Source organism: Pseudopodoces humilis, chromosome 3 (assembly GCF_049639895.1).
Source record: "Pseudopodoces humilis isolate 2021_Gansu_Grassland_sample_001 chromosome 3, ASM4963989v1, whole genome shotgun sequence".
NCBI classification, from domain to species: Eukaryota; Metazoa; Chordata; class Aves; order Passeriformes; family Paridae; genus Pseudopodoces; species Pseudopodoces humilis.
The window spans coordinates 28,170,908-28,195,651 of NC_142202.1; the positions used below are offsets into that span (position 1 = coordinate 28,170,908).

The window sequence follows — 24,744 nt, forward strand, 5'->3', positions numbered from 1 at the left end:
TTCCCCCTCCAGCTCACTAGAGTCTGTGAAAGGAGGAAGGGTGCAAAGGGACTGGGGGGGTCTAGTTTCACAGCGGGCAGGCATAGTAGCAGCTCCTGAGTAAAAGTTTACAAAGCTTTTAATTCAGGGCTGCCAACGTGACTGTTTCCTCCCTTCCTTCCTGGCCTTGGCTCCAAAGCTGTCCACAGGGAATATCCAGTCTAGTCTAACATATCATCTGATGTCTCTATAGTTTATCTTGCTTCTAACTGAGGCCTTAGCTTGGACATGACTCCAAAGCCGTCCCTCCCCACAGACTTTTGCTTCAGGCAGAGCTAGGGCAGAAGGCATATTGCCTCCTGCAGCTTTATTGCATTCCCCTCACCACCTCTGCACATGGGAGATGGCAGTGCTAGGGGCTTGAAACAAGCAGCCCCAGATTCTTCCACCCTTTGTTGTTTAAATGCTTTAAATGCTGTTCCCAAGTGCCCCAAGAAGGGGTTCAGACATCAGCACAAGTCAGGCAATAGAGTAAACACAGTTGCCTTTTAAGCAGGGAGATACAGAAAGAGCTCTGAAAATCACACAGCTGTATGCCCTAGGAAAGAAGAAAAATACTAAAATCACTGAAAGGTATCAACTCTTGTTATCTGTGACAATACAGGGACATGGAGAGGAAGAGAATCCACAGATGGCTGCTCCAAACCCAGAGGACACAGGGATAACAGTGTCTGCTTTTACACTGTCCTTGAGTAAGTGAAAAAACTACAAGACATTCTAAATGCTCTATGCATGCCACAGGGTCTCGTGCACACCAGCCACAAAGTGAACAGCCAAGCACATAGAGCACCAGATTCCCAGAGGAGACTGCATACTCACACAGGTTTGCTACATGAAAGAATAGATGTGTGTGTGGATGGCAAAAGGAAAAAGTAGGCCAAAACAACCAGTTGAAAATGGTTTCAAGTCTAGATTTTTAAGCCAATTTCTTCATGGATTTGATACAACTAGAACAGTTTAGATGTTCATATGAAGTATTTATGTTTAAAAGTAAAAATTCTTGGACTCAAATTATTGTTTGTCAGTCCAAAACCCTACCCTAAAGTTAGCACAAGGAACTTTTTAGGAGGTATAAAACCCACACAAGATCTACCTAATCCACTACAGAAATTATCAAGTGGAGATCAGTGGGTTTCTCTGAGGAGAATCTGCAATATGTACCTTTTCATCAGATTTTTAGCAAGAGGATTGGTCTTAGTGGAGCTTCTCAAAAATAGGGCAACAGGAGATATACTCATTGCACTAAATGAAGAAAGGATTTGTCAGTGGCCTGGATCTTCACAATAGGAACCTCAAAAGGTGGCTATGAATTGTCTCCCACAATCTCCAGCTGAGTGCAAAGGACATTACATGTGGGAAACTTTGCCTTAGGTTCATCTGGTGCCGCTAGGAGCATTCACAAGTGGAACTTTAAGCAGCAAGCACATAAGGTCACATCTTCAGATGAGACCTTGGATTCATGGACAGTGGGGAAACTTTGAAAAAGCCAAATGCAGACTGACTACATAAACTGCTTTGGAAAGCCCAAACAAGCCTGTCTGAAAGAAGCAAAACCCCAGCCATGTGGCTTGCTCAGGCTCTGAACACATGGCAACAGAGTCCCTCTCCTTCTCCCAACACACATACATATATCCTGTCTGCACTGCCCTGCAAAATATATGAGCATATTCTCCTTTCACGTAACTATGCCCTGTTTGGGAAATCTCATGTGTTTGCATAAGCACATGAAAATGAAAAAATACTACATTAGAAATTGGAGACCAGATGATGATTAACAAACCTGAGATACCATTTTTGCCTACAAATAGACATCCAAGAAATGGGAGTAGTACAACACTAATCACCACAGAGAAAAATGATGATGTGAGCCAGCTGTTCCCACATTCCCCATCCAATCACCTATTTGTCACCCTGCTCCTCTTCCCCAGTGAACCTCACTTAGACATTAGTGACAAGAGAACATGCTGAAGCAGCTAGCCAGCTAACAGGATAAAGGCCTCTTACTTCAGAGCTAATCCATTTATGCAGAACGTAACTAGTGACTGCACATGGAGATTGCTCTCCCATGCCCACATGCAGCAGGGCCTGCCCACATGTGCCTTGCAGCACAACAGTGCACAGCACACAGGGTCTTGCTCAAGTGGTGCTTGAGTGTTGAAACTCAGAACTTGTGATGGGACTCGACCTACCAACTTTGAAAGAGCTGGCCTACACCTGTACCCGTGTGAACAGCTTGCAAATACTTCAGAAGAGCCAGTATCTCCTGCCTGGTGCACTGTCCTTCCTCTTAAGTAGGCATACGGTTCCCTTCAGCACTGCTGATCAGCACTTGCAGATTCTGATACCATTTTTCATCCCTTCATTCACATCCTCACAGGTGCACATGGCTTGAGATGGTGTAAAGCTGGTCCAGGGAACCAGTGCAGGAAACAATAAAACCAGTTCAGCAATCAGTGTTTCTCCCTGGACACTCCAATGAGCTCAGTGAGCTTCAGCATCTCTACTTGTCCATGGGTACCAGCACAGGATACACATTACTCCTGCCAAATTTTTGAAACTCCCCTATGTGATGGCAATGAGGCACCATTGGAGCCAGAAGTAGATAATTGCCTTCCTGCAGAGCACAGCAACCCTCAGAGCTGTGCATGAAGTATTTGTTGGAGAACTTCTGCCCCCAAGCATGCCACTCCATTATCTGCATCATGATCCACTTTCCAAATAGCTGGAAATAAACTATCAATACAATAGCTTGCAAGATCCATATCAGAGCCTGTGTTCATATCAGATGCCAGTGTTCATAACACATGCATCAGTTTTAATGCACAAATCGTATCAGTATTTCCTTCTTTCAGCTCAGGATTTTGGCCCATCTCACACTTACGAAACGGTCATGCCCTAGAACCAAGAGGGCTTCTTCACTCAACACACTGCAGAAGGGCAAAAGTTCAGATTAAGTCATTAAAAAGAGATCAGAATGTCTCATTGCCAAGTTCATTAGAATCCTTTGTGCAGAGAAAGGCTGATAACAAAAACAAGCATTTACACCCATTTATATGAATAGTTTTGAGGATGTTTGAATTATTTGGATGCTTGTCTCTGGAAAGCAAATGAACCAGTGCCTCAGCTCCATATATATGGACTGAGTAACATAGGCAAGTCTCACAATTGCAGCAGTAGTTACAGCTCCTGTCTACCTCTAACCCTACCAGCAGCCGCATCGTGAGACATCAATCTGGCTTTTTTTCAGCTTCTTGTGGTTTACCATTTCACTCAGCTCAAGAGAGGGTCCATAGGCTGTTTAGCACAACTGCCCACAGTAACAGTGCAAAATGCAAACAGGACAAACTAACATAGCAAAAATGCCTTTCACACTTCTTGTAGCAGTCAGGCTTGAATAGAACATTGGTGTACTATGAAAGAAAAGAGACAAGAATTCTTAAATAGCTGTACTATAAATCTTTCTGCTCAGAAAGTATTTTCCAGGAGTACCACTTGCAGTGCTCATAATTGCACTCATTCCACTAACAATAATTAGAAGCTAATGGCGTTGGTTATGTTTTTCGGAGGACTACAAGAAATTATCTTAAGTTGAAAATTAAGAGGTATTGGATAGCACTCCAAACTCAGTACTACAATGAAATTAAACATGCCATGAACTTGCTGTGCTATTTCCACCAGAGCTCTGAACAAAGCACTGCAGCTTATATGAAGACTCTCTTTAAAGCATTATCAGTATACAGTATTAGCATCCAGTCAGGTACACTATGTTCTTGAATGAGGTTTGCCTGTCTTTCCAGCACATATAGAAAACAGTAGCAGTAACAAACTTTACAGAACAAACTCAGGGCATTTCCTGACCTATGGTGGTTCTCCCAGCTGCAAACCAAATCACCTGAAACATAACAAGGAATAGGTTTACAGAAGTGAGAAAAATCAGACAACTCACTAGCTTTATTTTAAAGATATTTCTACCTATACTAGGAATTACACAGATCCACTAGATTTGAAATTTGGAAAATGAGTTTGTAAAAGCTGTTCCTTGTTTCTTAATCATAATATACCCACATACAACCATGTCAGAGCCTACAGGATTGTTAGATGAGCCTCTGAAGTCACAGGCAAGATAGGGAGTTTCTAAAGCCTCCACAGGTAGATAATATTTTTTTTTTGTTTATTTTATATTTTATTATGTTTATGCTGTCAAAAAGAGCATGCTTATAATAAGATTGCAAAGTAACTCGCAAAGCATTTTAGGGTTTTATCCTTTATACAGCAAATCAACCTGTTTTTTCCATAATCAAACATGTGAAGGTGAAATTATAGCTTACAAGCATAAGCCAGGATTTTAAAGCATAAGCATGTTTTTTAATTAAAAATACAGCTTTTCCTAATATAGACATGACTGCAGACTTCACTTACATTAAGTTCCTAACTCTCCAGACAAAGCTCAGGTTTGCAAATTCATTTCTATGAAAACTGCTTTGCGTAAGCAGTTGAAGTCCAGCAGGAAAACAGAAAAGATTGTTGCAATGAGGAAAATCAGCAAGTTTCAAAGGGTTTCTCTTAAGTTTCTTCATTTGTATTTTATTTTCAATTTACCTGTGGCCCCCAGGACACCTATGTTTTTGAAATCTTTAATTTAGAAAAAGGGTTTTTAAGCAGTTTTTTGGCTTAAAGAGGGAGGGTTTGTCTCTCCCTTATTGGTCATCATTTCTTCAAAACACATTGTAGCTCAACAAGAAGCATATCTGGGCTCACAGCTCTGGAAACGGGCAGGGAGTTTTACAAGGGAATCTGCTTTGGTTTAACTCAGTCTCCATCTACATGAGAAGTAGATGCCTCTATTGAGTGCCTCCTCAGAGATGAGCTGTGGACCAATGCCCAAAACTGCCATTGACATCAACAGGCTGAAAGAAAGTGCAAGCAGAGCCCAGCAATGCAGTTCTCTTGTGAGCCAACAATGGAGAGGTTACTCAGAGCTAAGGCAGAAAATCAGAGCTAAACCCAAGCTCATGCCAAGGATAGCTGTGTTGTTGACAGCCAGACTGCCTATTCTACCATTCCAAAGCTTGTCTCAAATAAAGCATTTCCTAGTGTTTACTCTAGTCACAGGCTTGGCCTTAAAAGCTCAGCCAGCTTCTGCCTATTGAGCAGTTAATGGCTGCTGCATTTTCAAGACTCAGACATGCCCTGGACACGCTGCTTGCTCTCCATGTGTAGTGACAAACTGGAGCACAAACACCCAGCATTAATAGTTAATCAGCACCATCACCTGACTGCCCTGCTCCTGCTGTTACCAAACTCACACTATCACCTCCCTCCCTCCTTCTCACTCATGGGCAGTACCCAATGGGAGACTGCAGCATACAAAGCACACCCATGTCACCTCTCAGACACCAGTGCCAAGAGATGCTGGGCAAGAAAGGTGTTCTGCTTCACAGATACAGAGCTAAACAATGCCAGGGAAAAGTGAAGGAAAACCAAGTTCTTGTTTTCCATTCCTTGCTAGCATCTCTTCTGTATAGCGCTTTGAACAAGTCTATAACCATCTGAATTCTAAGGAATAGCAGCCCCTGTTATCTTGCAGTTGCTGAATTCTAAGGGAAATCAATGCTTAGTGGTAGTAAAGTAGGAGCAGAGAGAAGAAAAAAACCCTCATCTATCTCTACTGCTTATTTCAGTTTCTTAACCTATACAACACAGTCAGAAAAGCAAGGAGAAAACCGATGCCGTCGCATGCCCTCTGGACTATATGAGGAATAACCAGATAGGTTCTAAATAGCCATTCACCTGCTCCAGTTTTCTCAAGCCACTTCACTGGCCCGCCAAAGAACCAAACTGCAAATCTCTCTCCTTTTCAGAGGTTGCTACCACAAGCAAAAGATGCAACTTATTATGCCTGAAGAGAGAGCCATTCATCTGCAGACCAAATACAACTTGGGCAGTGACAGCATATGGTGGAGCTGCCTGCAGACTCTCTTCTCTCCCCAGGCAAGGATGAGATATTTGTATCACAACAAGCCACATGCCGAGGGTGGAGTGGGCAGAGAGAGGTATCTGGTCAACTCAACAGCCTCACTGGGACCCAACCCAGGCAGCCCCTCTAGACACATCAAGGCTGGGGAAGGTGAGGACAACCCAGACCTACTGTAGAAAAGGAGAGCACTGTAGAGAAAGTCCTGATCTTCACTTCCAAGCAGCATCTCCCAGCTGGTGTTTTTGAAAAATATGCACAGGTTGCAGCAAAACTTTCTTAGTCTGTCAGGCTCTTGAGATTACTTGGGCTGAACTCAGGGACTGGTAAACAACATGCCAACATTATCCTCCTGCACTGTACTGAGTCAAAACAAGAAAGAAAACATCCTTCAGAAGACCTTACTTGAAAAGGACCTGCAGAAGTCAACACATAAGAGATAGAAAAGTGATATGTTGCAGGATGGCCACCCTTGGAGATCCAATCCAGCACCCACTCTGTGACTGCTGCTCACCCCACATCCAATCACATTTTAATCAGTTGTGTTGTTGTTGCTGCAGTTAGGAGCTCTTGGTTTTGCTGCATGATGTTTTCTGTGGCCAGCTGGCAGCCCACCATAAAACACTGCCAGTAGATATGGGAGACAGGGCTTTTCCTTCTGTTAGTTCAGTAGGAATCATTCTGTGTGGTGCTTTGTGAACAAAATGCTAGAGGTCAAAACCCCAACCATGTCCATTCACCTGCAGAGCTTCTGACTGACACTTTCAGGTGGAAGTGTTTTACCTCTTTCCTGATTTGCTCTTCCCAGGCCTACCCAACCATTGGAGTCAGACCAAGAGTTCAAGTCCTACACAGCATCACCAGCATCACTCAGTCATTCTCCCTAAGTCACATCCTAAGGCCACATGCCAGTGGTGCCCATATGCCCATTTGAGCTCCTCTCTTTGGACTGCAGCCAAAGACTCAGCTCTAGTCTAATACCTTCTTACCAGGCTTTAGAGCTTTGAGGGAAAAAAAAAAAAAGACAGCAGGGAAGATAGCCAGCAAGCCTGCCAGTCTAAATGATAAGCCCTTGGCTTTAACCTCAGGCTCATAATTTTCTGCCACTGGTGCCAGGTGCTATTATTGTCCCTTTGAGAATCTTAATACAGCAAAAATACTCTTTATAGCTTTATCTTCACCATTCTTAACCTTCCTATTCCATATATCTCTACTGCCTCTCAAACTCCAGCCACATCAAATTTCCTTCCCTCATCTTCCTTTTCCTCAATCAAGCTCTGTGTATTCTCTAGACGACCCTGACCAATCTAATTCCTACTCTTTCATGATTCACAGCAGCAGATTCAAGGAACCACATTTCAGATGTCTCAGCATATATTCTAGCTACTGGCTCACCATCTTGGTAGTCCAGATGGATATATTCACCAGTATGCAAGTTTCCAGGAAAAGGCAGCAAAATTACACAGCTACATACCCTAGGAAAAAGAGATGGATAAGTATTTCCAGAGAGAAGCTCATTTATCCATCTCCCTCTTGAACTGTTGCCCCTTTGCACATGTTGCAAAACCAGAACAAAAAATGCACTGAGACAAAACAAGGAAAGAAATCATCAAGGGAGAAGAACAGAAGCATTTGGCTCGAGGAATGGACAACACATTCTGTGCCAGGGCTCATGCAACAGTGGAAGAGGTGCAAAGAGAGGTGCGTGCTAAGAATGAAAGTCTGCTAGCAGCACACCTGAAAGGTGAACACAGTATCAACAGATGCCATGGGGCAAGGCAGAACTGGAGTGGACTTGCACTATAATTAATTTTGTATTTCAACAATGCACAAAAAGCATAGATCCTCTTGGAGAAGCTGTTGGCATACAGGCCATATAACTTCCAGAGGGCCTTTGCAACCTCAACTACTCTGAGAATGTTTTAATCTCTGGTACACTGGTTGATGCTGAGTTTAGGAATAGGATTAGGTTATCCTGCCTGCCTTGCCTCTGGCATTTACAAGTTGAACCTTACCATCAGTGACAAGAAAACATAGTCAACTTACTTGTTCAGGAGGATATCCCTATACTTTCTAAGAAGCAGCTAGGCCAAGTTTTCCATGGGTAACTGCTCTCTTATGTTCCAATCCATCCACCTGCAGCTGCATACAGGCACTTCCTTATGTTTTTGCATGAATTAGATAACCATCCAGGGAACACTTACGAGACACAAAGACAGAGGTTATCTGCTTCCTGGCAGAGTCACAATCACCTCCTTGGGTCTAGGTGGAGTTCCTCATGCTTTCCTCTGCTATTGAGTCTCTCTGCACCTCCCAGACAGCACATTTTCTCCCCACCCCTGTCAGAGTATCAATGTCTGATGTCAGCAAACGGGACATCAGCTGGCTGACACTGAACCAGTCTTTACAATAGAGATCAAGCCATAGTAGAACATCTTTTCAGCTCCACAAAGACGCAAAGAAAAAGACACCTGTAGCATGCCTCCATCTCCCACTCACATGGTACATGTCTAGAGTCCCAGAGCCCCCCACCATGGAACTACATCCTCACAGGCAAGCAGACCAGACAATGTCATCAAAATCACGTTCAGCCCCAAATTTCCTCATGCTAGGACTGCCTTGCAGCAGCCATATGTAGCATTTCTTTGCTGGCCACTTCAGTGCCAAACACTGTCAGGGTTAAGATAGGCACTTCTGTGCTGGAAAAACAGCTGCTGCAGGGTATTTCTGGGGGTAAAAAATTAAAGCAAAATTGCAGGAGGTTACCAGAAGCAGAATTTCTCATTCTGTACTGATGCAATCAGTTTCTGCAAGACTTTCTTTACTATGTCACTTCAATAAGCCCATCAACAAAGAACTGCTATGGCCCAGCTTCCCACACCTGACAGACAAGTTCTGGTACTTGCCCCCTTAAGAATTGGTGTAAGCCATTATGTTCAGCACAGGCCCCTGAAGTCAACTCAGTCATTCTGGAGAGTGAAGCCCAGGACAGAGACTGTGCTGAAACTACCACCAGCACCAGCAGTAGATCTTCTAGCACCATCTCGTCACAGAGAGAAGCTCAGATGGGCAAATAGATGGTAACAACTCAGGAACTGAAGAGGCCCGGATTCAAATGGGAGGCCGAGAGGTGAAAAGGACTCACTACCTCACATGTGGAAGCTATTTGTCAAGTCCTGGAGAGACAGTCAAGGGCAAAATCCAGTTGTGCTAAGGATATGGAAATCTCACCCTGAAGCCATTAGCAGCCAAAATCCCAGACCCCAGTGCACCAGGGTCACACCCTGGGTCCTTGGTCCTGTGTGGCGAGTGCTGTTCTGCAGCCTCTGTGCAACCAGTATTGACTCAAAGGAAGTTTTTGGTGCTGATCACCCTACCAATGCTCAATCCAACCAAAATGCCAGTACTGAAACTTACAGCAGAAGGAAGATGGTCTTGACATTATACAGCTAAGCAAATCAAGACTCTCATCTATATCCAGGCCATTCCAGTGTCAAGTCAAGATGAAGATCCACTCATCTGTCTTGCACTGAAACTAGTCATCCAACAAAGGGGGTGCAGAGCCTGCAATGAACAATGCTAATGGTATCACAGGATGTATTTTTCTCTTCTCTGATAGCCTTTTTCATCCTAGCATCTCAATGAATTTCAAAGAATGCACTAAGCCTCCAAAAGAAAATGGTACTGACACTCTGTAGAGGAAACCAAATAAAGAGCAGCTGAGATCACTTGGCTTGTTCGGCTTGAAGAAGACTGAAAGGAAACCTCATTGCAGTCTAGAACTTCCTTATGAGGAGAAGCAGAGGGGTAGGCTCTGCTCTCTTCTCTCTGGTGACCAGTGACAGGACCCAAGGAAATGGCCTGAAGCTGTGTCAGGGGAGGTTTGGGTTGGATATAAGAAAAGGTCCTTCACCCAGAAGAACCTTACAGTTGGCCACTGTAAGAGGCTCCCCAGATTAGATGTCATAGCACCAACCCTGCCGAAGTTCAGAAAGAATTTGGACAATGCTCTCAAGCACAGGATGTGATTCTTGGAGCTGTCCTGTGCAGGGCCAGGAGTTGGACTTGCGGGTCCTTTCCAAATCAAGGTATTCTATGAATTTCTGATTCTATTATTCATACAAGCAGGCAAACCATGGCAGAAAGCTCTAATCAAGTCATGAAACCTAACAGTGATTAGATATATTAGCAGCATACCTGGAAATATACCCATGTATCCATACACTCAGCCTTGTACTTCAAAATTATGCTTTCCATATTAGCCACCTACCCACACAAAGTATTTGGACTGCTTGTTGTACCACCCCAAAGCTGCTCTCCCTCCAAGAGGTCTCTCTCTCTCTGCAAATGCTGCACTCTGACTTCACAAGCTTCTGTAAGTAGATTTCAAAGGTGCTCCTGGCAGTCCGACTGAACAGCACAGGAGGATTCTTTACTTCCTCTCTGTTTACACAACATGCCAAGATCAATTAGTCTCCTGGGAACAAGCTCAGTAGCTCCAAGAAGTCTTTGTGACACCCTGGACTTCCTTACACCTGAAGTCTGAACCTGGTGCCTTCACCTTGAACCAAAGGATGTCCCTGCTGTCCTTGACCTTTTGCTCTCAGCATTGCCAAACATGCTAAAGTGGCAGCCGCCATGCAGGGTGGCAGCAGGCTTCGTTGAATAGCAAGTGGTTGGCAGCAGGGCCTGCCTACAACGATGTGTCTGTCCAGGGACCATGATCAAGGGGTGCTGGGAGAGGGTAGTCACTGCAGCAATGTGGAGTGTCTGCACAAGTCAGGGCATTTCTGCCCAATTAAGGGAAAGACTAGAAGCCTTCTGAGCTAATTGTCTAGTCCTTTGGAGAAGTGAAGAAAAGCATGCATTGAAATATCCTCATATAGCATTATTATATTATTATATTGTATTACAATATAATATATATATATTATACAATATTGAAATATCCTCACTTGGCCCCAACAGGGAGACACTGGGTGGCCAGCTGACCAGCCAAGGTGGGAAATACATCCACCAACAGAACAAACTCTGGAACACAAAAGGGCTGAATTACTGTACCCTGTGAAGGTAGAAAGGCATAGCCTGGCATCTAACCAAAACAGGGCTTTTTAAACCTGCTCCTGGTACGGCCTTCCCTGCTGCTGGAGGCTGAACTGAAAGGCATGGATGATGGTAATTTCCATTTATTCACAGGCCAAGAAAGGACAGCTATTGCCTAACTTCTTAAAAGCACTCTGATTGCCCCCGACCCACTTGTCTCCCAAATTTGGTCCTCTTTTTTACCAAAAGACACCAAATCACTGGAATACAGGGAGACATTTGGACACCACTTGCCACTGACCCATGGGAAGAAGCAAAATCTTCTTAAACATCCCAACACAGAGCCACCCTACACCACAACTCTGTGGACCAATATTCCATCACCATCCAACATAAACAGAATTTGATGCGAAGCACTTGGCATCTCTTCATCCACCCTTAAGTTACCCATACCACATCCCACCCCCAAAGCGTCTTCTTATCTCATGACACATTTGCTTCAGTCCCAAATTCATCTCGCCTGATATTCTTTGTCATCTGTCAGCTGCACAGAGCTTCAGGAATGGGAAGTAAGGCTCAGGGATAAGAGTAAAAGCCACATCTGCTGCTCAAAAAAAAATGTTTAGCTGATAAACTTTTCAGCTTCATTCTCATAGGCAAGCACATGATAGCAAAGGTAAGAATCACAAAGCAAGAACAGCTTGATGTTCAGAGCCCAGATGAAGCCTTAGAGTAGCCTGTTAAATATTAATATTCCTCATATGCATGGTTTACCTGACTAAGAAACACATGATGCCACACCCTACCAGATGTACACACACAGTTAATAACAGCAATTTTTCTAACAAAAAGGGAAACAGATCAAAAAACAAACACCGTTGTCCTATTTTGTAAGTGGGGAATGGAGTTCCTGAATTATTTTCATAGGAGAAATAAGTACAGTTAGCAAGTAAAGACTCATAAAGCTTCAAGATGCTAATGGCTGAAAGTTAACCAATTAAAATTACAAAAATAATAAAAATAATAAATTAAATAAAATAATAATTAATAGATGTTTATAAACATTAATAAAAGTTAATAAAAGTTAATGACAATTTATAGAAATTCAGGCTGCATCTCACTTTGCATATGTGTGTCATGTCATGTTGTGCCCTCAGTACACTTTCTTTAAAATTAAATCCACCAGCTGACTATCCTTTCTTTATAACACAGATACCACAACCATGGAATATTAATGACATCCACAGTAAAAATGTTTTTTCAATAACACACTGCCATCTTCACTCCAGATTTCAACTTCTTTTGCAAAAATCTTTACCACAATTAATCCAAAGTGGAGAGCAAGTAGACAAGGAAGCCAATTATTCTCACAAGGTTTCCCCAGAAAAAAACAACAGTTTGGAAAGCTTGTTCAAATTAGCCCCTAACCTTCATCAATACACTCCTTAACATAGTGCTGAAAGGAGCTTAAAGGAGAGCAGGCAGATGCTGTGCCTGGGATCCAAATCAGAGAAATCACCTGGGCCAAAAGAAATATTTCCACATTTACTCATGTGCACTCTAAAAAAATAGAAGGCTGGGCACAGGCTTAACAGCTTTCTTCTTCTCTCATAAGGATGTGAGACTAATTAAAGTCTGTCTGTATCAGTAGAAGATTTTGGTGATGTGAAATGCAAGACTGGGCTTTTGAATGTTCTGTGAGCAGAAACTTGGCTAGATGGTTGAAAAGGGGGTGAGGAAAACTGTACTGAAAACACAAGTCTCTGCATTGTGCATTCATGGATGCATGCTGCCAGCAGGACTGAGAAAAACCAACAATGTAACAGAGAAATAGAAATCTCACTTTTAGAGATCTTAAGAAAAAATACATAGTCATTTCTTTTAGCACGTCCATCTTATAGGTTTAAAGGAAGTGTTGCAAGCAATGTTAAAACTAGTACATCCAATCAACCAGAGGCAGTGAAATTCTTTCCTAATGAGAGGAAATTAAGAACTGAAAGTAATTGTTTTTAACTTACTGCAATGTACTAGGGCCAGCAGTTGTCTGCAGATATCCTTTTAAACTGACACTATACCAATGGAAATAGCAAAACAAATAATGAAGAGATGTGAAACTCTACAGCAAGGCCTTTTGAAAGGGAAGCACCAGATGGGAACTGCACAAGGCAGCCTGCCCCATTTCCCAGGCTCTGCAAAGACGAATAGAACTTATAGTGTTTCCACACCTCAGTCCCAGGCCAAACTAAAGTCCTGCAAAATATCAAGAGTAACTGCATCTAGACCAAACTGTAAGCAGTTTATGAAGTGTTAAGAAGGTAAAAAGCACTCTTTTACATCCCTACAAAACTCCTAGGAGGCATAAAGAGATCTAGGCCCAAGGAGGTCAACAAGAGTGGAAATTCCTATCACCATCCAGTCAACAAACACTTTCACCAAAGGCTCTTTTTAAACATCCTAAACAATTAATTTATTTTGCAGTAAGTGATATAGGTCAATCATGGAAATGGTAACTTGATGAAAGCAAATGCCAGTGATTATGTTCCTGTGCCATGCAATGAACTGGACAGCACAAGTGCTGCCTTCCTCATGGGGTAGCAAGAGAACAGCCCAGCTGTAGCAGGAGCCACCCAAGAAGCAGTACCCTTTACCTCTCAGGAGGGGTAACTACACTTACCCCAACTTATCCTAGACAGAGAGCAGAAGTACCCTGAAAGTATGCCCCTGAAGACATGACCACAAGAAGCAACCCTATGAATTTACTGAACCTTCCTCAATAACCCTTTTCTGTCTTTGCTTACCATGCCTTTTTCTCAAGTAATGCTGCTTTCCTCACTTGAAGTTCTGCCTTACCTGCTGCATTTTTTCCAGGTCAAGGCTGGGCCTGCTGACCTTATCCCCATATCCTTGTCGATGTCTCTTACAAGGCATGACTTGCTCCAGGCCCGCCCCAACACTTGTGAAGATTAAACGTCCAGAGGCCGGGCTCCGTACCAGGGGCTGGAGTCTCTTGGGAGGGGAGGCACTGAACAGCACAGGGCTTGGGCTGGCATGGAGGCCATCGCCCTGCTCTGCCACGGGCCGGAAAGACATCGCACACAAGCTCTTCACTTCTTCATCACTGGAGGAGGAGGTGTTGCCGTTGCTGCAGCAGGTGAGCCGGCTGACTTGGGACCACTTCCGCTTCTCTGTGGCAAACTCTTGGTTGATGTGCTCCAGCTCCTCTTCTGAGCTGTGGCGGTCAAGGCTGGCATGAAAGAGGGCCCGAACCTTGCAGCACTGGTTCTCTTGGTTCTGGAGCTGGTTTGTGGCCAGAGGAGTCAGGGTACAATTCCGTCTTCTCTCTAGTGGGAGGAGGAGATTGAGAACTGGCAGAAGAGATATGTGTCCCACAGACTAATAAAATGGGCCTGTGTTCTCCTGACCTGTTGCTTTCATCTTCTCCCAAGCAAACTTCTGAGCTGTTTGCCCACCTTCTCTTCCCCAGATGAAACATTTCCCAGCTGAATGCTTCCCTTTGGAATTTTCCAGGCCTTTGTTCAGACCAGACTGACAGATGTTGTCCCCTTTCAAACCATCACCTGGAAGTCTAGTTCCAGAGAAAGAACATAGATCTGTCACCCACCTCACCTCCTCAAGGTGGAAAAGCCATGAGCTTACAAGTATGCTGCTAAGCACTTGCCTCTAGCCAAAATTATTAACTTCTAGTGACCAGTTCTCAGGGCAAAAGAGCCAAGTAAGTTATGCTATTCTAAGCGTCACCTTTATGGCTCAAATAAATGAGATCTAGTTTCTGGAAATAAAAGTCTGCTATTACAAGACTGGTCACAAGAGAGCCTGTCTTCAGCCACAAGCTAGGCATGCTTGATCTCTTCTGCTGAGCTCTTTCTATGCTAAGCATATGGAGCAGGAATTTGAATTCTAACAGGACGTGTCCTGTGGGTCAGGAATTGAATTTCTGCTGCCTCTGCATAAGAATCCACTTGATCCTGGGCACAGGGCCTGCACTAATGGCAAACTTAGCATAACTTAAGAGATGCATTTACTACAGATTTTACCTGCAGCTCTAAGCTACTCCATAGCAAGTCCAAAAACAACACCAGAGCACCTGTATCTTCTCTATCAAAGACTCTCGCTAGATGCAAGAATAGTGCTGCACAATACCAACAGTCTAGGAGGAAGGGAAAGAGATAATCAAATAATGAGTCCAGGGGAATGAAGAAACTGAAGGTTAAAACTCAAAATATCAAGAATGAGAAAACCCAGAACAAAGATGACACAAGTGCAAAAGCATGGAATAGAAGATAAATTTTTAGTCCCAGCTCTGCTGCTGGCACAATTGTGGACAATCTCTGCCCCATGTCTGAAGCACTGGGATTTTAACACATGGGTAATAATGTCTGTTTCTGGTGGTAAAAATGCAACTGCAGCTTCAGGTAACTTCAGCCTCTCCCTGGGAGATCCCAGATGCTTCAAAGGTGATTGATTTAATGCATCTGATTGTGGTACACTGGGGACTGGGAAGGAGGCACTTGCAAGAGTACAAGTGAAAAGTGAAAAACTGACTTCAGCCGTAGTATCCCAGGATCCATCTATCTTCATCCCTTTACCTCTGTCGATCTGAGCAAGTTCCTGGTTCTCTCCAGAGTCATCACTGTCTTCATCACTTGGGGGATAGGAGATCTAGGGGACAAGGAGAAAGAAAAGGCTTCATTGTGAACACTGAACAATGCCCTGCTGCTGCCCAAGCCGCTTCCCCCACCCTCCCCCTCCCATATCCTGCAGTCATCCACCCCATCTAACCACACATACCCAGCCATAGCACCTTCCTGTATACACATCCTCATCTCCCAACCCCAACCTCCCCAATCTTATATCCTCTTACTTTCAGCAACACGGAACACACAGCCTACTGTTGTTTTCACCACACTATACTGCCGACTCTTTCCCAAATACAATGAACGTATCCTGCCTTTCACTTCCCAGACACGTAGCTTACAACCATCATGGCCCACCACATCCACATCATGTGGATAACTGAATCTCCACTGCCGAGATAAAGACATATCCTGCTAACAGCACTATCATCTTGCAATGCATCCACAAATGGAAGTGGCACGTTAGCTTTAGCCATCCTGTGTAGGTACCCATACTTTCCCCTTGAAGTTCACACACAATTCACCACAGAACAGATTCACCTTGCTTCCCTACAGGACAACCTTGAAATATTTAATAGAAATAAAATAAACATGATTTCAGAGAAACACAGACAATACTGTTATGCTGTGCCCTCCAGGAGATAATTTACACTACCACCGAACACCTTTGAAAGATCCAAGAGTAACAACAATTCATATATTTTGTCAATATCAAGACTTTTTAGGAACATTTGCTCTGTGTCAGCCAATGGACTTCAAGCTACTTACTCAAAACATGTCTAACACTGAACAAACCTGGCAGCTGTCTCTTGAGAGGGCTGAGAGATCTGAAACCAAGCTTTTATAGGTCAGATAGATCACACTGCTTCTGAATTTCCTACACAGAGGAAATCCTACCTACCTTGTTACTAAAGTGACTTTTGTTCAGCTGCATAGAGCCGACCTGGAAATTATTAGATCAAATCTCTGAGCTACACAGGTTAGCATGTGTCTCTGGCAGTAGCCAAAACCAAATGGGTCAAAGGAAAATGCAATACTTAAAAGAAACCTTTATAAGAAACAGTTCTGGAATAACATGATCACGGCAAGATGAACTTCATTATTCCTTACACTTTTTTACTCAGAATAACAAACATGGCCATCATTCTTAGATGCCTAAAAATACTTGCTCACAATAGAATCCAGTGGCAATATGTTTCAAAAGGTTACATGCTAAGTTTCCATTTTACACCTTCGATGTGCTGTGCTTGACTTTTATGGAAGAGGAAGCAAGAATGCAGCCATTACACTGATTTGGACCCATTTTACCTCCACCACCCTGGGAAGATGTCTTTGTAGTGCTCTAGCCACCCAGAGACACAAAAGAGGAGCTACACTGAAGTAGGTATTTATGAAAGACACACTGCTGATGCAGAGAGACAATAATAGTTGAGAAATTCTGATTGATACTGAATTTGACAGTTATTAAATCAACACAATTTTGTGACCATCCTCCAGGACTGTGTTTGGGGGGTTTTGTTTCCCTGAAAAGCACATTGACACCTTTTTTCCCCTCCTTCTTTAAAGCTACCTTTTGCCTTTTTGCATTTACATTGCTCTTTGAGAAATTAAAATATATCTTCCTTCCTTGCTACTCTTTAAACTACATTCTAAACTGTCAAAAGATGAATTGGGCAGGACAGAGTGCAGATTTATCCCCACTGCAGATATTCCTGAAGTAAATGCAGGACGTTGTTTTGCCTTCTACAGCTAGAATTTTCTTGTATATGTTCACACACATCTATCATTTAATAAAGGCAGCTGGCACTGAAGAATACTGCAAAACATGGAGACTTCTAGTTGTCCCCAGAGCAGGTATAATATCTTGTTTGTACCATGGTAGTTCATAGAGAGGATAGCTGACACTGAGGTGCCATTGTATAGCTGCTGTACAGACAGACAGAGGTCCTGTCTCCGTTACAAAAGCTAAGGCTCCCATTCTAACTCGAGAGGTACTGACCTTAGTCTGTGGCTCATTCCCACATAAAAACCTTTCATTTGGACATGGCAGAGGTTTCAGTGAGGTTTAGCAGCTCTGCGTGGGAAACCTAGCAGCTTCAGTTTCTGTACAATGTGAATGTCAATACATTGCACAGCACTGCTTCCAAAAAAAAAGCCAATGCACAAGCAGGTCAAACAGCTACTGCACAATGTCACTGGCTTGAGATGCTTAAACAGGAGTTGGATTTGAGTCAATGATTGACATCTGAAGGTCTTCGTGTCTACCGGTCCTGGACTTCCAAAATATTCACCCTTCCTTGTGCAAGTGCAATTTTGCCAGCCCTTGGCTTCATGTGGGTAACTCTCCTCTGCTGAGCCCTCCCCACTCCCTTAGGCAACCAAAGACCAATTCCCTTGTGAGTTGCCTTGAACACTTTGCTAGAGGCTTTCTTCAGAGCACCTGAAAGAAAAATCTTTCAAACCAGAGACTCTAGCTTTCGTGTCCCCCAACAGAGAACCATCATTCATCATTCACAGCAGGCTAACCATTAATCTTGCAGAGCTGAAATTTTTTACCTGCAACTCCTTGCCACGATACCCCCCCACAGGCAAAGATCAATGAAAGATCAAAAGAAGGATTCTCTCTCTGTGTGGATAACAAGACTTTCCAAAAAACTAAAGATCTACAGAATCAAAGACTAATGCTCTGACTAGCTGGAGATAAATATTCTCTCCCTTGACTCTTCTCAGGCTTAACAGTAACCTTTTCCTAAACATTCAAAAACATTTCACTAAACACAGCAGTACCGTGTGCAGGCCTCCAGCCTCACTTTTACAGTCCCTGTCCTATATTAGCAACAGATTTACTTTTGTCCAAAGCAGTACAGCCCCATTTTCCTCAGAAATTCAGAACTGTGGCACTGCTGTAACAGAAAATTTAAAAACTCCATGTCAAAAGTCCCACCAGATCATGGTTTCATTCACAGCACATCAACTGCAGAAGTTTTTTGACTGAAAGACACCGCTTGGTATCACAATAGTCCAAGCTCTTGCTCAAGCTGGAACAACTAGAAAAGTTGCAAGGACTGTGCCCAACACACTCTCTGCCTTAACATGCAAATTTGAAGAGAATAGAATAAAATCTTCACTTCACATAGATGTGTGAATGTTTACAAGCTATAGGACAAAAGAAGCAAAAAAAAGGAAAAAAAAACCCTAAACCAAAGGACAGGTGGCCATCCACCCTTCAGTCTTTCTTCAGCAAATGCATCAGAAAGCAGCCTCCTGTTGATGAGAATCTCAGTGTTACACTTGGGTCCTTCAGCTCTGGCACTTGATGTGCTTTTGGTCAGGATAAAGACTCCTTCTGTGTCAGACAGAAACAAACTAAGTTCCCCATGCATTTCACTTTTCATCCATCTCTAGTGAGGAATATAGGTTGGTGTAAAATAACCAGATGGTATTTAAGGAAACTTAAGAGTAAAGCTTACACTTTTGAGGGAATTTTCACATGAAAGACAATCTAGGAGATACAAGAAAATACTAGAGACAGAAAAATATGTCCCTCTCATCACACTGCTGCTTGTCAACTGAGAGATAAACTGCAGTTGAAATTGCCCATGTCCTAAAGGGTCATCCTCAAAGTCTAAAGCTCTGAAATACATCAAATGAAAACATACCACTATGTTAAAGTGGAATTCCTCTTGTTTTGCCTTCCAGAAGAGAAATTACCTTGCTATCATACAATCAAAAGCAATGACATTAAGAATCATCTGTGAGCTTACAAAGGATAAGAAATCTCACTTCTAAGGCAAAACAAAACTCTCCCAACAGGCTTCACTTAAAGGCTGTATTGTTCTAAAAACCTGAAACACCAACAGCATGGTTTGGTGTGGCTGAGGTATATTTATGGGCAAGAGATAATACAAAGATACAACTGACCACAGGAAATGCCTTGTTCCCAGCTTGAGTGAAGAATGCACACATTTCATGGCTGGAGGGCATCACTCCCAATCTCCTTCTGGGAGTGAGGAAGGAGGGAAGGAGGGAGTTTACCTCCAGGGAGGTGGTTTCCCTGGCAGAGGCCAATACTACCTGTGCTGCACGTATAAGACTGTTTGTGACATAGGCTTATTCACTTCAGGCCAACCAGTCCAGGAAACCTCTGCAACTAAGTGAAGTCCCTTCCAAGAGCCCTGGAAGGAGACTTTGCTGAGTTGGTCTCATGCCCTGGCTCCTGGCACAAAACCAGAAAGCAATGGATGAGCTCAACAACGATTACTGGTATCTCTGTGATGGGGAACTGTTTCCACTACTTCAGACTGGAGGAATGAAACCAGTACTCACTTACCTCCCCCCACCACACTGCCTACAGAGCAGCTGCTACAGACATGGGCAACCTACAGCACAGGGCTCTGCTCCAATTTCATTGCTTGGCTTTCGCAAAAACATTTCACTATATTTTCCTAGTGTTATTTTTCCAGGTCAACAACTAATTCAGTTGCCACGGGACACTGCCTCATCTTGAATGAGGGAGGTGCCATCCTGCCAATTATAAGAAACTCTAAATAAGAGAGAGTAGGAAAACAAGGTAGATGGGACACTGAAAGGCAGTTTTGAGCCATGGAACATTAGGAGGAAGGAAGGAATGAGTCAAACACACCTTCAAATTAACATGTAACTCCTTTCCCAACATCTCCTTTAATTTTGAGAGCTATTCAGTATTACAGGGAGAATTTATGCTAGTACAACAGGCTGGTTCTCTCCTCAAGAAAAGTCTCCATGTTAAAGTTCAGTTCAATCTTCAAACATCCACATGTGAGATGTGACTGCCCAGGCTATATCTGGGGTTTACAGCTGGGGTCCTTCAACAGCTAAACTGCAAGCAAGAACAATCCTGGTTTGGAAAAGCTTTTCTAGAATATTTTTTCCATGTTACTATGTTCCTTTTTAATTTCCTGGTAGGTCTGGCCTTCAAACTCCATTCCCCATTTCCTTGCAAATGGCTACAGCTCAGACCCAGGGCTTATAATCATTGAACATGGTCCTTGGTCCTGCTTGACAGAGCAGCTGTCAGAGTAAATGAAAGCAGGGATGGGCTAGTGGGACACAGCACACCCTGAAGCCCTTGTTTTCTAAGCCCTACACACGCCAAGGACACCAAAATTCCTGTTGTAGGAATGCCACCTTCTGCATGGGCCTAGAATGTATTAATTATCAGTGGTTTCATAAATGTGAGGGAAGCAGAGAGTCACTACAGGTAGCCAAATCTGCAATGTTTTAACAGTACAGTTACTATTTTTGTTCAGTGCTTACCATTCTCATACACTGCCAAACATGGTGACTGGCAATTCTCAGGATGCAAGTACTTGCAGTCATTAACCAAAGAACACGGAAATCAAGATTCTGTTCTGAGGAGCAATGACTGAGCTGCATTTCCAGAAGCATGGACTTAAGTTGGGTTACCGAGATCTTGAAAGGAAGGCACAAGGCTTACACAGAACAGTGAGGATATGAGTGGTGCATGGGTGAGAGGAGGCACATGCTTGGTCCTCTTACGTCCTCATTTTAAATCCTCTTCCTCATCCACCTGCAGTTTCACAAATACATACATGTGTTTTGACCATACTTTCTACAGCTTCTAGAAAGAATTTACACCTATGGACAAATCTGACTAGAACTAAAGCAGAGATACACTACCCTAGTCCTGGGGATCCTCATCTGCAAGTGGAGTAAACCAGTGTACTCTATGCAGACAAGTACAGTGGGGCTGGCTTCAGCCCCGGAAAAGGGTTGTTGTTTTGACTGGTCAAAACATGGTTCAGGCCAACACAGCTGATTCTCTGCACTCTCTCATCTGCCCCACATCAGTTCTATTTGCAGCACTCGGAGTGTGCAAACCTCTTTTTGAAGATCTTCCCTTGCTCTTCCAAGGGCTAAGCTGAGATGGTTTTGCAGGAGACAAAGGATAAAACACCAGGGGGTTTACAAAATAAAAACCAACCAAACCAAAAACTCCAAGAAACCCAGTAAGTCCCAGTGCTTCACCATTAATCCAGAAAAGTATGCATACACCACCAGTGAGCCTATGGTGCTTCAACACTTGGACTCCACAGGCACCAGAAACCATGTTCCCCAGTCCCAGGGAAGTGAATACAGCTGATTCCTACAATTGAGACTCCTATCCACCCTGGGTCTGTTCTCAGAAACTCTGTGTAAATATTGTTATAAGAGTAAAACCAAGATCATACTTTTGAATTCCAATGAAAATAGAAATAAGTACTTGCAAACAGATTAGAACAGACTCAGTTCTATCAATGGTATAGGCACCCATATAGAGGCGTGCACACTTCCGATCAGGCATCACACTTCTGTGACAACAACAGACGCAGAAGGAATGCTATCAATTAAAAAACTAGTCTTTAAAAGGCCTCCTAGACAATAAAAATCCACTCAGGCTCTGTTCCTTACCACCCAAAATACTCCAAATCTGAAAGAACCCCATTAAATTTATTTATCCTCAAAGCCACTATGAGAACAAAAATATGTCTGGTTAAACATAGCTGCAGTCATGTTTGGAGCTATGGTTTCAATGTTATAAATTTCACTTGTTAAAAATACAGATAAAACAAAGTCACTACAGCCCTCACTCAGCATGTGGATGGAGTCTGGTAACAAAGGTGTTACCAAGGAAATAGAATATTTAATCCTTCAATTTCCTTCTTGACTTCCCAGTCCACTGTGTTCCAAAGTAAGACTGCTTTTGCAGCATGGGAGCCAGGGGAATGGTGCTGCTCCATGCTTTCATATCTATCACTCTTTCTGGTAGCAAGAATTCTTAAAAAATTCTCAAACTAACTTTATGTTGTTAGCTTAACAGGCTAGTTAAGCTTTATAACTCTTACTACAAGTCACAGAAACCATACACTCCTTCAACTCCACTTCTACCTGCATGTAAAGCTCACAGGCGTGCCACTTCCCAATAAGTGTCCCACAAAGCTCCTACACTCAGGTTCTGCACCATACAGATACCGAGCACAGCCTGGCCTTGCGTGGCAGTCACCTGCATGTGATAGAACCACACAAGAGTTTCTCAACTGAGTAACTCAAGCTCTGTTAGTCTACTCACAGCTTTGCTGCTGCAGTAAAGAGAGCTGCGGCTAATACCCAAGCTTCACGGATTCTTATGGAGGCTGGGGTTCCTCTGTTAACTTTCTCATCCTATGAGGGGAGACAGCATAGTTCAGATGAGAACTATTAAAGAAAAAGGTGGCAAAGTGTTGGAAAGCAGGTATTAGAAAGAAGCAGCAACACAGTTGTGATGCAAAGAGATCCCTTTGCAAAGGAGGTAAACGGTGACAACTCTCAGCTTGGAGCCCTGGCAATCGCCTGGCTCACTCCCGGTAGAAGCAGTGTTATTCAGTAGTGTTGACACCACAAAGCATAGTAATCCAGAAAGACAAAAAGGATCCTGAAGGATTAAAGACTTTCTTTATGCATTAAAATACAGTGACTTAGCTCCATCTTTAATTTACAGCCCATTTGCTGCTAAACCTCAGCTCCAAACAGATTAAGAGCAACACTATTTATCAGAGGCTGAAAACCCTCGCAGACATATGAGGAAGACAGTACAAGGGACACCTATAACCGGAAAGGCACCTCTAATAGCTGATCTTACCAGTCAGGGAGGGAGGATGAGAGCTGGCTGCTCATACCACTGCCAACCATTCCTGCCTTGTCCACGGGGATTTAAATACACCCCTCCCGACTCATACCCCACCCCCACTGGCCTAGCTCAGTTCCTATATTGCTGTGATGGGAAAAGGTTTCTTTGCACAGGCTAGCTTCTAGGGCAGTTTACAGCAACTCATCAGCATTCCATGAGTGCCCTCAACCAGGGAAGCACAGCTGACAGCAGCTGCCATAAGCAACACATCTGGTACCAGTTTTTCCATTCCCTACTCAAAAGACTCAGAGGACAACTGCCTTTGCCCTGAGACACTTCCTTAGCTAAGGAGAAGCTGTTCGTGTTGGGAGACCTCACTCAACACTCACCTCTGCTCAGCCATAAAGAACTACATTAGCCACATTTGCAAATACAAGGAGCAATGTCTTAGTCAGGCTGGAAAATACATTTGGAGCACAGGAGATATTTCAGGCTTCTCCTCCCCTCAAAATCTCATATTATCCCCTCTGAGTGCAAGCAGATAAGAGCTGTTTCACCTCTGTGGATTTACACCAAATTTCTCGTGTTTTATTAGAGAGCAAACCAGTAGGATAATCCTTTCAGACCAGGCCTTTGATCCATCTGGTCAGGCACCTTCGAAGTAAGAGTTAGAAACATTTCATAACTTGCAATGTCCCTCACTGCACCAGATCATTTCCTGATAAATGTTTTGTGATTCCAAATGGTTCCTAGTTGGGAAAATCTGACAAATGGGTTGTCAGATCATCCCACACACGAAGGGATGGCCTGGAAATAAGTGCACAAGGAAGAATTTGAATATTTGCTCTCTTCTCCAATATACAACACAGAAGGCACAAAATTAAATCAGTATGAGGTAGGTCCTAAACGAATAACAGGTGGTCATTTGACAGCGTACAGTTAAAATGTGAAATACTTTGTCACAGGATGTTCTGGATGTAAACACCCTACACAGACTTGATGATATAAAATGAACAGGTTTAGATAGAAGAAACTTATTGGGTTACTAATGCAGGAGGGCAGGATACTGGAGGAAATTGTAGGTCTAACATGGAACAGATGCTCCTAAATCTCATTCATGGAAGTGGGACACAGAGCACCATGCCTTTACTTGTAATGTCACAATGTTGGGGGATGCACAGAGCAAAGTGTGACAGTGTTCTTTCAGGTCCAACTCACCCCACCACAGAGTACTACTGAGACAGTGCCCAAGCACCAAATACTAAATTAGCATCCCCACATATCAATTCAGGGGCAAGATGGGAAAAGCTGCATTGCACTGCAGCCCTCTGCAAAACACCATTGAGGGGTTTCCCAAAAGTGATTGGCTCTGTCCAAGGCAGAACAAA

General features: G+C 43.3%; 1 protein-coding gene across 1 annotated transcript in view; it reads right to left on the minus strand.

Annotated features, from left to right (window-relative positions):
- LOC102103401 (uncharacterized) overlaps positions 1 to 24,744 on the minus strand; it is a 71,601-nt gene that overhangs the window by 35,879 nt on the left and 10,978 nt on the right. Inside the window, exons 2-3 of the mRNA XM_005532809.3 lie at positions 15,664 to 15,736; positions 13,907 to 14,397 (exon numbers count right to left, since the gene is read on the minus strand). Of these exons, the coding sequence (XP_005532866.2) occupies positions 13,907 to 14,397; positions 15,664 to 15,736 (564 nt within the window). The remainder of the gene's footprint in view (positions 1 to 13,906; positions 14,398 to 15,663; positions 15,737 to 24,744) is intronic.